The sequence below is a fragment of the Pelmatolapia mariae genome, linkage group LG20, assembly GCF_036321145.2.
Source record: "Pelmatolapia mariae isolate MD_Pm_ZW linkage group LG20, Pm_UMD_F_2, whole genome shotgun sequence".
In the NCBI taxonomy this organism is placed as follows: Eukaryota; Metazoa; Chordata; class Actinopteri; order Cichliformes; family Cichlidae; genus Pelmatolapia; species Pelmatolapia mariae.
The window spans coordinates 30,817,368-30,834,410 of NC_086244.1; the positions used below are offsets into that span (position 1 = coordinate 30,817,368).

Sequence of the window (17,043 nt, forward strand, 5' to 3'; positions counted from 1 at the left end):
TGTATGAAAAACAGTTTGAAGCCAGATATCTGTATAAAATCCTGTAGTCAGCAACACTCCATAGTGTCAGTCTGAAGTTACTTACAGGCAAAACTACAGATAAGAAATATGCAAGTACACATACTCAAGCACTGAAACAACAATGATAACATGTTCTAAGCACATACCCCTTCCACTTAATCACAGCATTTCACTAATGCACAGCAGGGTGGCAGAGCTAGTTGGCAGCCGGCTCTCTAACCAGATTCTAGCCACTGTGCCAGCCCTCTTCGCATGAAGTCTCTAAACCAAGCCAGTGAAAGGCTGCCAGCTCCAGTCAGCAGAAAATAGAAAGGCCCAGAGGTGCTTTGTGCCCTTGACCTTTGAACCTCCTGCCAAGGTAAGCTAAGATCATGTATCTATTAAAAAAGAAAATCAATAAAAGTGAACTAATCAATAGAATTAGACCACTGTGGTTTTTGGTTGCATTGTGTGCGGTGGGTATGAACAAAGAACTCATTACTTTTATTTATATTCAGTTTTATTTATTTGGATTCAGCGAATAAAACTGATTTACGAGGATTAAGCCAGTTGAGACCACTTTGCTTGCATTTAGAAAATGGACAAATCAAGGACAGAATAGAAGATGTGCCATTTTCTCTAGCTTATGACCATCTATTCAAGTCAAGCTTGACACTATATTCTTCAAAACGACATGCAGTCAATACAAAAAGTAAGCTTCCCAGACTGAAACAGCACACCAGTGTGATAAAAGATTACTCCGGTGTGCTGTTTGATGTTCCTGAGACACTTGTGAATACTGGTCTTAGCTGGGTGGCCAGCTTGTCACAGAGTAAGGAGCTGAATTTTCCATTACAAATGCAACCCTTGAGGCTTTCTTCCAGTTTATGTTAAGCTACCTCCAGCTATGACTGGAGCAGGATCACTGGGCACCATATGGTAGCAGAACTAGTGTTTTTCTTGCAAACAGGCATCTGTGGCAGTTTAAGTGAATCAGGTGGTAGATTAAAGCTACACATTACACTTGTATAAGCAAAATTAAGCAGCAAGAAAAGATCATAACTGTTACACGCTATCGTCATTGCCATTAATCACGACGTTACATTACCATATAATGGTGTGGAGAAAGGCGGTCAATGTGTTGTGGGCGAGTAAAAAATAGAATAGTGTGAACACGGGCTAGCGCGGTCACAAAATGACAGAGCCGAACGTGTGACAAACAAAATGTCACACATGCCCTGCGAAACACTGAGATCTGTCGTGAGGTTTTGTGGTGTAGAAGTAACTGTCACATGCAGGCTACAGCAGTTTCTCTGGGCAGTAAAAGTGATCATTGGCTTGCATGGCCACTTTCTGACCTTTGACAGCATTCAATAGCTCCTCGGTTAATAATTATCTCCTTTGGTTAGTGTATTAAAATAGCATTTGAAAGAATGTCATCAGATTCCTGCCAATTATCTCTCAATATCAGGGGCTAGAGCAGAAATACACTGGTAATGCTGTTGTATATTTAATATATATTGGACTGCACATGTTTAAAGTATAGGGCCACTTTTGTTCAAAGTTATGGCTCTGGGAAGAATCTTATGAACAAGAAATATAATGTAGGGTTTTGTCTTAAAGCTTAATTATATAATTGTGTTGAATAAATGACTTGGGAGGAAAATTACGCTATAAATCAGGTATCCTAGTAGAGCAGTAATTACTTTTACTTAGTTAAGCCATTGTGTCACAACACTATGTTTCACAAACAGAAAAAAACAATATATATTATTTAGGCTTATTTTTTTAGGTTTGGAAACCAGTAAATCAGTGTATATATACTGTACAGTTATATACAGCATTTGTTTAAACAAAATGTCTGTAAAAGCACACGAAATGCATAAGATTTTACAAATTAAAACAAAAAGCAGACATGCAGAGTACAGCTTAAATTATGTTAATTTCCCACAGAACATTTTAGAAATTGCCTAAGGAAGTTACATGCTCTCTGCAGCCCTGCGTGTGAAAACTAGTGTTCAGTATTGTTTAAGTTCAACCTTGTGCCTGCACAAGTACTGTATCTAGGTTACTGTCCCTTTTACTGATGCGTTTCTTGTCAATCAGGGCCAGTGTGCACTAATTACCACACTTACATCACATAGATTTATTGTAGGCCTAAAAGCTGCTCCCTCTGTTAAGTTAGTGTGCTGTATAATAGTTGACAGTAGCCACCGTAATAATTGTCATTCCCTCTTTCAATTAGGCCACTTCTCCATCCGCATTTGTCTTTCAAGCGTTTTAACACCAATAAAATCCTCGATATATAGGTCAGTTCTGTACTGTGGGTCCACAGGAATGTCACGTTTCGATTCATAAATCCAGAAATACACTTTTTAGTATCACCTGTTCCTGCTGCAGGACACCACCTGTTTGGATGGAGCTCTGTTGTTCTCCTTGTTTTTTGTTTTGTTTGTTTTTTTGTTTGTTTTTGTACACCTAAGCTAATCACCGGCGAGTCTGACGTAATTATAACCAGCTGTGCGGGTCTTGGCTTACCTTTCACGAGATGTTGAGGCTCCTGACTGCTCGTTGTTTCCGGGGGATGAAGACTCTGTCGTTCATGGCTTCAGGTCCGTTGAAGTGGCTTCCAAAGCATTTCCATCCCTGAACTGAACAGCGTCGGGAGTATCAACAGCATCAGGTTAGAGGAATGACCTGCGAAATGAAGGATGAGAACCCGAAACGGCACATCACCACAGCTGCACTCCTCTTTTATCTTATTGCCCTCTTTTGTCTCGCTGACTGTGGAGGGGGGGAGATAAATTATCGAGTAGTTTGGCAAAATATGTCACTTTCTTTTCCACGAAGCGGGCGGTCGAGCGATAGCACGAGAACTAAAATAAAACGGTTTATTTTAGCTGAAAGGCAAAATTCTTCTTCTGTTTTCCAACACTGACGAGGCGAGCGACGGATGAGGCATGACTGCTGCGCGCTCCCGACAGTGTAGGCTCGTTCTCGTGCAGACGCTCCGTGGTCGTGGGAGTGAACCGCAATAAGAAATAATTCATGGAAAAATAGGTCGGTATTTTACCAGAGCAGAGCTGCTGTTGCGTGCTGAACATTTTCTTTGAATTTTTTTTACAGGTCCTGCAACCTCTGAATGAACATCAAGAGCTTACTTTCATCAAAGGTCTCATTTGAATGAGTTAAAATAAAGATCTGATGCAGTGCAAACAGAAAACGGCGTTGTTTTAATAGCTTACTACAGTTGAGTGTGAAAACATGCACTAAATCTAATAAATGTCGTCATTCTTAAGACTTTTCTGACGGATCTTCTGTTATTTATATCGCGCTGATGCTCTCTTTTTTTTCCTTCATGCCATTCATGCTCCTTTTTAAATGGGTCTTTTAATTGACATTATACGACTTGTTACGTAAGCCTCCTTCCTTGGATGATTCTGTAAGAGCGGCTTTCCTCCCGCAGGGTGAAGATTGTACCCAGTGAGAAAACTGATAGGCCCTACATGAGAGAAGAGACACAGAGGTCCCTGTTTCCCTGGTTTTTGCCACTATAAAGATTATTTTTCATTTATTCGCCGGATGGTCTGAACAGCAGTGCGCAGCTTTCCATTCATTAAAACAGATACACAAAACCACACCTGGGAGCTGCCCGTGCAGGGCACAGCCAGACTGTTCAGTGATGAAGTACCTTTTAAAAAAGCTTCTCCAGACACTGAGTCAGGATTTCTTCACAGCTAATCCAGTCACCACTTAGAGCACCTATATGTGTATGGCTCACAATTTAGTCACATTTTAAACTGGCAGTTTATTGTTAAAAGGTAGTCATGTTGTATTTGGAGTATTTATTTTGGACCAGCTTTCTTTTTCTTAGTCTTGCCTTTGCACACGCACATACTCCATCAAATAGCTAACATTTCTCAGATTTATTATCCAGACTGTGTTGTTTCTGTTGCACTATGATCTGCTAAATTAAAATGCAATCCTTGCAGCTGTAGTGGGTTTTTTTTTTCACCAACTGAGAATTTCATAAAATTCCCATAAAAGAGCATAAATAAGAATCTATTTTATATATATTTATATTTATTTGACCTGGATTTGGGACGGATAAAGTATTATCTTTTGGTAGAGCTGCTACTATATATTAATACATGTCAATATATAAGTCCTCATGTTGTACTTCTGTTTGACAAGTATGTCCATACAAGCAAATCATAAGAGCAAGTAATCAAAAACAGTGATTTATCATGCAGAAAAAGCTTGGCCTGCCTAGCTTCCTGCGCTGCTGCATGATATAATGCTCATTGAGGCATTGGAAAATTAAAACATTTCATTTTAGAAGAGCAGTAGCTAAGCTTGCCAAAATTTTAATTTTACACAGCTTAACTGTATAATTAGTTTTTGCTACAATTTCTTTCACTAGTTTCAGTGCTACTGTCGCAGATCATGGTTGCTGTTTAAAGCACCAGGTTTTAGGAGACTGTGATCCAGAAAATCATCACAAAATAACTCGATTTTACTGGGAAAAACTGGAGATTTCATATAAAGCCTGCCTGGCTGACTGAGTGCCCATGTTGCTCACCCTGTTGGATTTTACTAGCTGTTTCTAGAGATGTGGCTGAATTCTTGACTTGAACTGGAGGTAAATTAAGCAGCCTATTCCAAGTTAATTAAAAATGACTATTCATTTTTAAATTGGAATAGGCAACAACCATTTGCTATTCCAAGCAAATGGAATTTCACCATTTCACAGTGAACCTGTGACTATAAAAACTGCTTCTTGACCAGGTAAAAGAAAGAAAGAAATAGTTAAAGTTACAGCTAAATCAGTTCACTTACAGCTCATAAAACATTTGCACACAGTGCGTGGATAAAGAGTAAAGAACTATAACTGTGTAAACACTACAGCACTGCATTGTGTACATATTTTATTTTGTAAAGGTCTGGTAAGGGAATGATTCTACATTCACTGAGTCTCCTTGTCTGCGTTAGGCTTTCTCAAAACTTCAAACAGCAGTAGTGGAAGAAAAGGCACATTTGATGAAAAACACCCGGAGAAGATTTCAAACACGATAAAAGAAGAGAAGCTGATTGTGTTATGATTCATGGGAGAGAAGAGCTGAATAGATACATCACAGACAAATCTAACTACAAGTGAGCTTAATGAAAGCTGATACAAACTTCCAAGATCATTCTAATCCTTTTTGAAAAACAGAGGAAGTACAAGGAGGTCAAACAGAAGGTAAACACAGGAGCAAAGAGGCAAAACTATGTGCATACTGGACTGGACACAGGTGACATTAGCGAGAGCACGGCACACAGTCACATGAAGAAAAGGAAGCAAAAACAGATAATCAGTATGTGGCTCTGGGTGGTTTTTGCCTAAAAAGACTGGGAATTCTACAATATTATGGCTTCTACTTGGAGCGCAGGTGCTGCATCTTAAATATGAAACATTAAAGAAAAAAAAGGTGGACCTCACTAATGTCTAAACTGGTTTCAATCATGCCTAGAAACAGGGGGAAGCAAGTCTTGATAATAAGACAGGCAGTAACTGAAACAAAAAGACAGGGAACAGAGGAAACTACAGGAAAGCACACAAGTCACTTGAAAATAACATTAGAAACAACTAAGGGATACAATAGAGACCACAATATGTGTGCCTGTGCGTGCATACCTGCAACCAATATGTGTGTGTGTGTGTGTGTGTGTGTCTGCAAAAACACAGAGAACAAAGAAGAGGAAATGAACAAAATGAGATGGCATGTGCACTTTTAAAGTAAATGGCACAATTTGATTAACAAATGTGTCCAAAGCATAATTTTAGAGAACAACAGTGTTACATTTGAACAGTGTGGCTCTGCTGGAGCACACCCAAATCCACCTTTACTTCACAGACTCTTTGATATGTTCATTATTAACTTGTCAGGGTAAAATGAGTCAGGACTGATTCAGTGGGTGCATGAATTAGCAACCCATTTACAACACTACAATGGGCATCAATTGATGCTAGGCTGTTGGCTTGTGGAAAACAAGTCCAGCTTAGTTTGAATAATTTGTGATTTGATTTGTGTAACAAAATCTGGAATTTGTTATTTTGTGTTGGTCAAGAAGATGCATGCAAGTGTAACCTGTTACTGATGTTGTTTTAGACTCAAGTAAACCCATTATCAGTACTGGACATGGCAAGGGAGCTTGAGTTTGTGTGATGCTAGGTGACCTGGAAGTAAAAAGTAACAGAAGGCATTCCCGCCCACTGGCTTCAGTGTCACTGGGCTGCCCCAACTACCACCATCAGCTCCAAGATATGTAGGCACAGGCACAGCATCTTTTTAATACTTAATGCTGTTTTCAATGTCCTATCGATATGCTCTCTCAACTTTTCCAGGGTGGCCACCACTCTGTGCATCAAAGTTTGTGTTCCTTACACTCAAAGGTAGCCATATTTAGTTGCACCCCAAAAGGTCCACTGTGGCTGTAAAAACAAAAAAGGGAGGTTCCAAGCCAGACAAAGCATGATCCATCACCTACTCCTCCGCAAGGAAAGCCCTGCTGGCTCCAAGCCCAGATTACACAGGATGGTTGAATGTAATGCTCATAACTCAGTTCTTTGAAAATGTTCCAAGGAAGAGGTTTTTTTTTTCAGATATTTTGCTGTTAAAGTCTTTTGTTCTTACACATCAGCAGCTTTTGCCAACAAACTTAGCAGAAACGTTGTCTCATGCAAATATTGACAGACATATTTACAAGCGTGACCATGAAGTGCAAACAGCACATTGTTCAGGTTACTGAGTTTTGTCTCACGTGTGAAATCAAGGCCTCGCTGCAAGAAAATGACTGACGAGAGATTCTTGAGCTGTGAGCACAACGAGCAGAAAATGCAAAGGAGGCCACTCAGCAATAAAAGCCAAGAGTCTTCTGAGCACCACCTCTCTTTATCATTTATCCTTTGCTCAAAGTACTTAATGGTTCTTGTGCCGCACCAGAGGATCATTCATCTAAGTAGCCTCTGCACGGGGATACAGCGTTGCGAGCACTGCTGTGCTTTCATTTATATATGACATGCAAATATGATATCAGATTTTGGCTTTCATTCAATTTTTCTGTTATTCTCAGTGAGAAAACAAGTTTGACATATAGCCTCATTCAATATCACCGTTTTTAACATATTAAATATATACTGTAGGTTTATGTCAATCGGACATGGAATTTATCTTCATTAAAAGCACACTGTTGTTGTTGGCTGAAAGAGAAACATCTATTTTAGATAATGTCATTGTCATGATACTGTACGTATGGCGAATGCTTTTCCATGAGTTCATATTTCTCAGAAGTCTCATCTTACCATATGACATGCATACTGTCTCACTGTATCGTCTTCTCCCTTCCTGTGCTCGCCTCCTCTCACAAGACGCTTCTGCATAACTAGGGTTAAAAATAGATATAGCCCCCAGTGCAGCTTGGGCCTAACTTTATTTTCATGGGGGAAATGAAAAGCACACATACTCTGCTGGCTGGAGGGACAGAGGAAAAAAATAACAATAACCTTCATGATTCAATGACAAATCATTTTCTGTCCATGTCAGAAAGGCAGTATGAGGAGGAACAAAGGTCCAAAGAAAAGAAAATTTACAAATGTTTAGACTTTTGTCAATGTCTGAGCTTCCACATTGGACTTTAATAATCTTCAGTTTCACTTTGGTTTTGATCCGAAATTAGTCCCTGTCATCCAGTGCGCAGCCTTACCTACACCTCTTGATGAATCTGATTCTGGTCTAAAATGAAATAAAATGCAAAAGAAAAAAATGAAATGTAATACCGTGGTATTTATGGCTGGTTAATGATCACAGGGTTCAGTCTTGGCATGGCCATATAGCCATGGCCATGGTAATATTGATTTCTCACTGGCCCGATTTATCTTTCTGATTTTACCTTGTGCACACATGCACTTACAAAGGACACATGGAAAGACACTAATAGAGACATTTTTTTCCAGTTCAGTTTGTTTATCAGACAATAATGAATCCTCAAATGTCATCTGGAGACAAAGAGAACAATATGGGTACAAGAGGCAACAAGGGAGACAGACAGGTAAATAAAGAGAAACTCAGGAGCAAGAAAGCAACATTACGGGAGAATGGAAGTGGATGAAAAGAGGTCGTAAGGAGGAGAGGGAAAAGAGAGTATGGTAAGGCATAGTGTGACAGACAGGCAAAGCAGGGTGAGAGCAGAGAGGAAGTGGGAGGGGGTGATGTGGGAGAGATGCAAGTTGAGTCAAAACCCCCAAGCTCCCCTGATTTCTCTGTGAAAGACACAGTGCTGAAAAGATGGATAGCGTGTGCCCTCTGTGCCAAGGCATGCCCAAGACAATGACATCACCATCATCAAACTAGCAAGGACACAAGGCAAGAGCCCCAGACTAGCACTTGGATCTTTTATTCATTATTACTCACTCCCTTATTCATCAGTTTCCTTGTGCTCAGATTATCACTTTACACTGACATGATAATTAAGTCTTCAGATCTTCCACAAACAAAATAGTACTCTTCTACACAGAGACAGGAGACAGTGATCGAAAAAAACCCAGTCTTCATCCGTCATTAAAATTCTCTCCAAAATAAATTATGTACTCTTACATACATATACAGTATATGTGGATACTTTGGTGTAGCACAGGAAAAAAAAATCATAGGTTCAGGTTCAAGAGAAAGCAATAATCATAAAGCAGAAAATGTTTACTTTGTTTCCTTCATACTACATATTGTGTGGGGTTAATGTATTGTCGCTGCAGGTGATAAATTCTGAGTGGCATTTTCACTGCCCGCGTGTCTTATCTGACAGTCTCTTTTCTTTATTTTGGAGGTAACGTGCTTTCCCCTCGTCAAAACGTCTCTGCTCATCCTCGCCTTCAACCTAGAGGAAAAGAAAATAGACAAAAATATTTGTTTTCAGACACATTTATCATCTACACACTGGAATGTTTCCTCTCTAATTATTATATTAACCGTGGGCATGAAGCTCTGATCTAATTGACTTGACAGTGCTGCTGAAATTGCCATTCATCTTCTAGGTGAAATATAGAACAAATGAGTCTGACTATAGGCTTGTAAGGACACAGCATGATATACAAAATATATGAAGAAGACTACATATAAGTGAAGTTGAGTGAAACCACATGTGACATATGCAGGACATTGCCACATATGAAATTTCTGCATTTTAAAGGTGTGTGAATGCATTTATCGCCAGCAACACATTTTATATAAATGCAAAACTAATGGCAAGACTGAAGAATGGTGATGAGTCAGCTGATCAGGTTCATGAATCCATTTTCTGGTCATAGTAACAACAGCTACTCACAAGGTTAGACACAACCTGATAATTAAGTAAATAATGCAGTAGAAGTACATAAAGGGCAATTCCTGTAATTTGTGGTGAGTGTTAGCCTCTCAACTCATGGCATCATCTCATCAAACCTTCTCTTGACCAACCTTGACCGCACATTTCCATGATAGTGTGTTCTATGCACAGTGCCAGTGCAGTATTATTGATGCTGCAGGCATCTGGAAACACTCTATAGATTTACAGCTGTTATGAATCATTTTTACTGTTTAATTCTGTGCAGTTGTTTGTTTTGAAGCTAAATGTGGCTGCTGGTTTATAGGAGTAAGCACTTGATATTCTGTACAGTTTAATTTGACTGTTGGCCAACCTTATGATTTGCAACAATACCACCACCAGTGATCATATCACACTTTCTTTGAAGGTGCTGACTGATTTCTCCTTTCCTTATCTTCGAAGCGCTGTAACAAAGCAGGGTACATGAACATGTTTGTATTTCATATATAAAGTGTACTGTTAGAGCTAATGACATGTTCTGATGGTGGCTCTTTGCTGCGTACACACCAGGTGGTTGGCAGATTCAAGAACACCTGCCACTCACACAAACAGGGTGCAAAACTGACAGATGGCACCTTAAATTTAAGGAGAGAGCAGGGTGGTAACAAACATGACAAAACATAATGCCGGGGACAAGCCCAAGGGGGTCATTACTCAAATGTGACGAGAATATTAAAACAGTGGCGCTGAGCTACAAACACAACACCAGTGGGAATATCTTATCTGTAGAACAGGTTCAGGAGCATACAGCTGTAATATTGGTGCGTTTGTTGTATGGCAGTTATATAACAGTCAACATACTGCTCAGTCAGTTTTGCTTTTGCCATTCAACTGAAAGTAATGGATAATTCCAGTTCATTGAGTTTGAAAAGAGAGAGAGAGAGGGAAAGAACAAGTTTTTCAGAAAAATAATATAGACACATATAACATACAATATCTGGGCGTCATGTAATATAACCAAAGAACTGACAAGTCATGACCATAAAAACGATTACTTATGTATCTTACATATTCACATACTTAATACCTGCTGAAAACCACATACTGTGGATCTGTACATAATGTAAAATGTAAACGTGGTTCCATTCAGTCAGAATATCTACACAGGTAGGTGAATAGGCTGCAAACAAAGTGAAAAAAAATTAAATACACAAATAAAATTATTTATAATTATATAAGGTGTGTGTATTTATATAAGTGATTACTGGTGTGATGAAGTTCTAACTGGGTTGAGATGGGTTACAGACTGTGAGTTACAGAATCAGGCAGGGTGGGTCAGATCAACTCTAAACAAGCTTAGCCATTGCTTTACACACCAAACAGCAACCAAATGTAGCGCACTGTGATTGTAATGGCCTCATATATGCATGCATACAGTGTTGAACAATGTTGATCCCATTTTTCCATTTTTGCATCAAATGTTCCCACGTTTTAGAAATTTCAAGGTCTGTATTTTACTACTAATAATACTACTATTACTACTACTGTTACTACTGTAGTATGATGATCTTTCTATAATGCAATGACATAATTAAAAGGTTTTGAAATGTTCTAGAAAAACATTTATGTAATCCATTTCTTTATAGGCGAAAAAAGCATGACTTAAGTTGCATTATTAAAAATTTAATTATTAGACAGAAGTAAGCACAATTAAAACAAAATTTGAGTTAAGGACCACAGATAAAAAAAAATAGTTAGACGCAGCAGTCAGCAGTAAAAAATGAAAATGAAAAACTACCAGAGTAAATAAAATGATTATGAGATTATGAGCAGAACATATGCACACAACGTTCTGTTGTTTTATGAAAAAATGCATTGCAAAGTTTACTATATTTAAGTGTCTGTACATTAACTAACTGTTAAATGTACAGATGCTCCAGCGGCATCTGTAGCGTCTTAACTGGTATCTCTGTGGTGGCAAAAATTTAGCATATTATCTTTTTTTGTATTCTACAAGCTATCCCAGCCACCACAGGGCGAGGCGCAGGGTAAACCCTGGACAGGTCGTCAATGTGACGCTGGGCTTATTTCTGACGTATCTGTTAAATATCTATTAGCATACTCTATAACCAATGAATTTCATTTCTATTCATTAAATTAAGTATTTGTAAATATGTGCCCCCATATATACAAATAATTTTTTATTTAGTGGTTATTCATTTTCTTCACATAAGACAAATATACTGACATATATTTAATTTTCAAGTCACAGTTACTCAGTTAAATGGTGTTTCCTTCCTCGCTGTTATACAGTTTATTATAAAGGTGGTTACAAATGGTTGCCTGTTGCAATGTTGGAAGGCAGACAAATACACAAACATGACCTTTAATGTCATAATTCCTTTTGTCTAACTCTGTGGACAATCTATTGCCTAGCCTAACAATTCATTGAGTGCATTAATGAGACAGAGGCATCTTGCTCTATCTAGTTAACACTTTGAGCTGTGCAGGGAGCTGCATTATAGCATTATTGAAATAACCCCCAACAAGGTGATTTAGGATCCTAACACCAATTAGAGGGTTATAAATCATCCTTCTTGAACAGGCTGGAACAATCCAAAGACATTATTGTTTATTTATTTAAGTCTGAAAAACTGCAGCCACGATATCAAAGCAAAAGAAAAAATGTTTACATGGTGAGACTGTTTATGATCAGACAGAACTGTAAGAACGTCAAATTAATTTAAAAAAATGAATTAATATATTTTATTTAACTTTTTTAAAGAATAAAAATTTTACTAGTAAATAGTAAAAAAATCATTCTTTTTGAAACCATATCGATGTACGGTTTGAGATGAGTTAACAAACAGCAAAACGAAACTGTATACCTTACTGCTGCTGATGAATCATAGCTGCAGACTGTCTGACAATGACAGCTAAAAATGATTCTGGCAGGAAAAATGTGAGCTTCGCTGTCTGGCTGAAGAAGAGATTTATGTAAGCTTTGACTATTAACATACCAAAGGTTGTTAAAATAAAATAATAATTATTATAAAACATTTTTAACGTGCAATTGTTGCTGCACAGCTTGAAATTGATTTGAACTAATTACATGAATATTTTGTTATTGAATAATTGATTTATATTTCCAGATACCAATTTGTACATTCAGCTTATCCAACCAGTAAAAACAAATTCCTGATCACTGTTCAAACCTTGTTTTTTAGCCTTATTACTTAATGGTCAATAATTACAATAATAATATTACTAATAATAATAATATGCACATATGGCCGGTGCACATCCATCTACACACATTACCACAGGTTACATGTGTCGTGCATATGTTAACCATTATGTTGATTACATTTGCATAACTCAATGAGGCAATTCATTTTCTTATTAAGGTCCTTGTTGTGTTCTTAAGTAATTTGTCTTCACTACAGAAATAAAGCAGAAATATCCTTGCAAAAACCAGCATGCTTGTTATATTGTATTTAAGGCAAATGCCTATACTCCAGCAGTGTCCAGTGACAATCACTACATGTACTGGCATTCGGGTAAACTGAACCATTTCATGTTTCATCAAGGTTATTTATCTTTACAATAAGAATGATAGCTGACCCTAGCTGTTGAAAAGATTCAGTGTCTACGGCCTTACAAGAAACTTGTTTTTGGTTTTTGGTAAACTAAATGCTAAAAAAAAAAATCTGCATACATCTAAAGGTTAACAGGGCTGTCCTTAAATTCCCATCTATTCTGTTCATAAATCAAAGTATTGAACAAACAAAAAATGTGATTGCGACTGTTAAATCAGCATTTTGTTCAGCATAACAGTTTGTCCCTGTGTTGGTGCTCACTGAAAACTCAGAAAATTACTCATCCATTATTAGTTTTGATCATCAATGACTTAACAGGCTGGCATTGCCATTTCTTGACCCATGCTGTTTATCTGCATATATAGATATGATCAGATGAAACATGATGAAGATGATACTAGGGTTAGGGTAAGATGGGGGCAGATGATCTGATGTTACAAGCCCAGAAGATGAAGAAGAAGAGGAAAAAGAAGAATTACTCTCAAAATCTTCCAGTGAGATAACATCAGAGCCCAGAACTTTGGCTGATTGGGTCAAACAGCCAAGACAGATGTTTCACCTGTTGTTAATTAGATCCACTAGGTGGACAGCTGAATGCAGCAGGAAAAACCAATACGGTGTAAATGTGGAACAAGGACAATACATGTAAAGGAGATTTGCTTAGACAATGCCAGCAAAATGCCAGGTGGGTTCTGTCGTGTTGGCGCGAGCTGTTATTAGAGTGGGCAAGGGGCATCAGTGGCACTGGCAAATGTCACTGTGTAAAGGTAGCACAAAGCTGTAAACAGCCAGCACAAGACAAATAATAGCCATCTGGACTAGAATGAGCCTGGATACTAACCTATATATCTGTGTGTGATAGAGGGACCGAGAGGTAAACACAAAGGATGACATTTTAGACAAAGCTGAAAGGTATTTCATTTCTAGTCATAAAATGAATCCTTTTATATCAGCCAGGCTTTTCTGGATGGTGAAAGGAGCTCTTCCAGTGGATCTTTTCATTTAGTCATAAATGCTTTCAGTTTTTTCACTGCAGCTATCTGATAATGCAGACATGCCAAGTTCTTATGGGCTTCATCGCAGCTTTAGCAACAGCAATGAAGAGTCTGAAGTATACAGCCTCAGTTGGATACTATTTTTCAGCAGTTTACTAATGTAAGATAGCTGACAGAAATTATACTGAACTTTCTACTGTAGTATGAAAGATTGATCAGGTAACTTTGAGGGAAAATACAACAAAAAATTAATTTTTTCGTATCATTTTTTTCAAATTCACTCTGATGACAATTTTAGATCTGAAAATGATCAGTTGTTACTTATGTAGCAGTTTAAATACTGCATTACATTTGCATACGTTGCAAAAGGGTTTGTAATTTAATTTAAAGAACAAGTAATTTGCAGTTACAAGAAAATTAGAAGTGACATTGATCTCTATCAAAGGTTTTCTGAAAGGAAAATTTAAAAGCACTAAAATACTACAAGTACTGAATTTTGTTCTTTTTAAATAAGACTCATATTTAAGTTGTGGGCATTTTTTCTAGCATAAATATGCTAAATTACTCTTTCTAAATATAACAAAATTATACTTTTTCATTATGATTTAGTATCTAATTTTGAATTTGATCTCAAAATAAAGCAACAACATGACAATACAACATCGCAGACAAAACTTATTACCATTTTAATCTTCTTTTGGGTGCTGCTGACAGACATAATGATGTTTATTGGAAAGTAATAAAAGTTGAATAACTTTAACAAAAAAATATCTAAATCATGTACTGTCAAAGAGAAAACTAGGTTTCACTAAACTGAAGAGAATTTAGTTCGAGCTGTGAATACACAATATTTTGTTTATGAGGTAGAATGATAACCCCCTGATGTGCACATTTAGCAGTGCCTAACAGATGCAGGCATGATCTGGGCGTTAAGTTTAACGGGTGTACCCGTTAACACGTTTCTGATTGTCTTAAATGGGAGGTATCTATAAATAAACGAGCATCACTTCATGTGAACTACATGAGGTTGCCATGACGACCAGGCTTGTTTTCGTGTCAAGGGAGGCCAGCTGAGTCTTTGCCAGCGAGGAAGGAGGGAGATGGAATAGAAGGAAGAAAGAAAGATCAGAGGAAAGATGGAGCAAGAAGGCAAGAATAAGAGAGATATAGTGAAACAATAATTAAATCAATAAATGGAGATATGCAATAAAGAAAAACACACATACACAAAGACACAAAGCTTTTCTTTGTTCAGCAGGGATGACTGGACCTATTAATACTGTATTTCTACTAACAATGCATTTTTTGTGCTTGCTGTTTTGACCAAAATCTACATTTTTATTCCTTTCCTTTCACACATCCACACTCCGGACTTAGCTTTGTGTAACCATGTTCTTCTACTAAGAGCTGATATAAGACCAATGACCACTGTCTAAAGCTCTTCTAGGCACTGATTATTTCTATCCTGGCCTAGCATGTATATACACTATATTTCAGTAATTCATTTTCAAGATTACTGTTATAGATAGGCAAGGCATTCCCCACTATCCTCTGTGCTCCTGCTGTCCTCATGCCCCACTTCAGCATAACCCACAGTATGCTAACATTAGTGACAGCCCAGCTACACATACACACACTCCCACCGTCCCTAACTCCCTAGTGAGCTGAAACTGAAAAATCTAAAAATAGTGATTGCACTGAGCTCATTGGCAAGAAATCAAGGAAGGGAAAATGGGAGGGAAAGCACCTGCAGTCAAAAATAGCAGAAGTCATGTCGATCAGACTATTTATAGAGCTCAACTGGGGCAAAAGCTGCCATGAAATTATAATAAGTGATGGTTTGAGCTTTCAGGAGTGTTTTCAGTTTAAATTTCAGCAGTACTAAAAAAGGACAAAAAAAGAGACAATTGCGTTATAAACATAAAAGAGAAGCAGGGAGAATCACCTTTTGTTCCTGGTTTTTGTTTGTTTGTTTTTTAACAAACGGATAACGGAGAACAAAAAGAATCAGAGAGGCAAAAGAGAGGTGAAATGTAAGCTTGTAATAGACACTGCTCAATAAGACTAGGGGAATACCAGATGATCACAGTATAACATAAAGTCAGTTAAACAAGGGTACTAATTCATAAACCATTGTGAATCAGTTTCACCTGCTTTGGTGCAAATGACAGTGACGACAGGTGCGCTGGAGAGATAAAAACAAGGCTGCATAAGCAATCCAGCTCATACATGATAGCACATATATGCTGTCCCAAGAAGATGGAACGTCTTGGTTAGAATGGTCCGCAGTTAACGTCTCATGCTACCAGTATTGCTTTCTACATTTTATGTCCACAGAACAGAAGATTTTACAAGACTCTAGTTGTAGTTCTTTTTTATAGCCTTTACCTACTGAAAAAGATCAACAACTTCAGCAGAGACGGAGAAAAATGACGGAGGTATAGGTTTCCATAAACATGGAAGGTCTTTATGAAAGACAAATGGATTTAGTCAAGGTATTGTTATTATTATTTAGTTCTGAAAGTGCACACTTGGGTGTCTTTGTCATACATTTTAAAGACTTACAGTAGCCAGTCCGTTTTATCAGAGTGCCTTAAAGTAACTCAATTTATGTAACAGTACATGCAGTCATTAGTCTTATTCTACTTGCATGCAGAAAAGTTTACTCATTTGCATCATTCCTGGCAAAATAATACACAGCCAGAATAAGTAACAGAGAAACAAGTTTGTTTGTTTTATAAGGATTTTCAGTATTCCCTGATGAAAAGGGCTATGGGGTATTAGAAGATTAAAGGTATAAGAAGAAGCAAGTTTAGTATTTGGGGAAATGAAGCTTAATTAAATTTTATGCCAAGCCAAACAAGCTTTTTTTTTTTTTTTTTACTTCAGTGAAAAGGTTAAAAACCATTGCACTGTTCATGGGTAACAAAATTACCCATCTCTAAAGGTCACATTAAGTTGTGGTCACGTACAGGAGTATTTTTAGCTGATACAGTGACTTTGAGGACTCTTGAAGTAGCAGTCTATGTAACACCGAGTAATAACACAATCTGTCCCACTGTTGAGCATTGGTAGATAGCTTTTGTTATGTTTAGACAGAGCCAGGGTGG

The 17,043-nt window shown here is 37.7% G+C and overlaps 2 protein-coding genes across 3 annotated transcripts in view; both read right to left on the bottom strand.

Moving 5' to 3' along the window:
* Nucleotides 1–3,076, bottom strand: part of LOC134618861 (probable G-protein coupled receptor 153) — a 35,737-nt gene extending 32,661 nt beyond the window's left edge. The window contains exon 1 of the mRNA XM_063464448.1: nucleotides 2,539–3,076. The gene's annotated coding sequence lies outside the window, so the exon portion shown is untranslated. The remainder of the gene's footprint in view (nucleotides 1–2,538) is intronic.
* Nucleotides 3,077–7,265: 4,189 nt separating this feature from the next.
* The window catches only part of acot7 (acyl-CoA thioesterase 7), a 52,448-nt gene continuing 42,670 nt past the window's right edge, over nucleotides 7,266–17,043 (bottom strand). Inside the window, exon 10 of one of the 2 annotated variants that reach the window (XM_063464286.1) lies at nucleotides 7,266–8,913. In XM_063464286.1, coding sequence (XP_063320356.1) covers nucleotides 8,815–8,913 — 99 coding nt within the window. In that variant the 3' untranslated portion in view covers nucleotides 7,266–8,814. The remainder of the gene's footprint in view (nucleotides 8,914–17,043) is intronic. The other variant, XM_063464287.1, reaches the window with a different exon arrangement.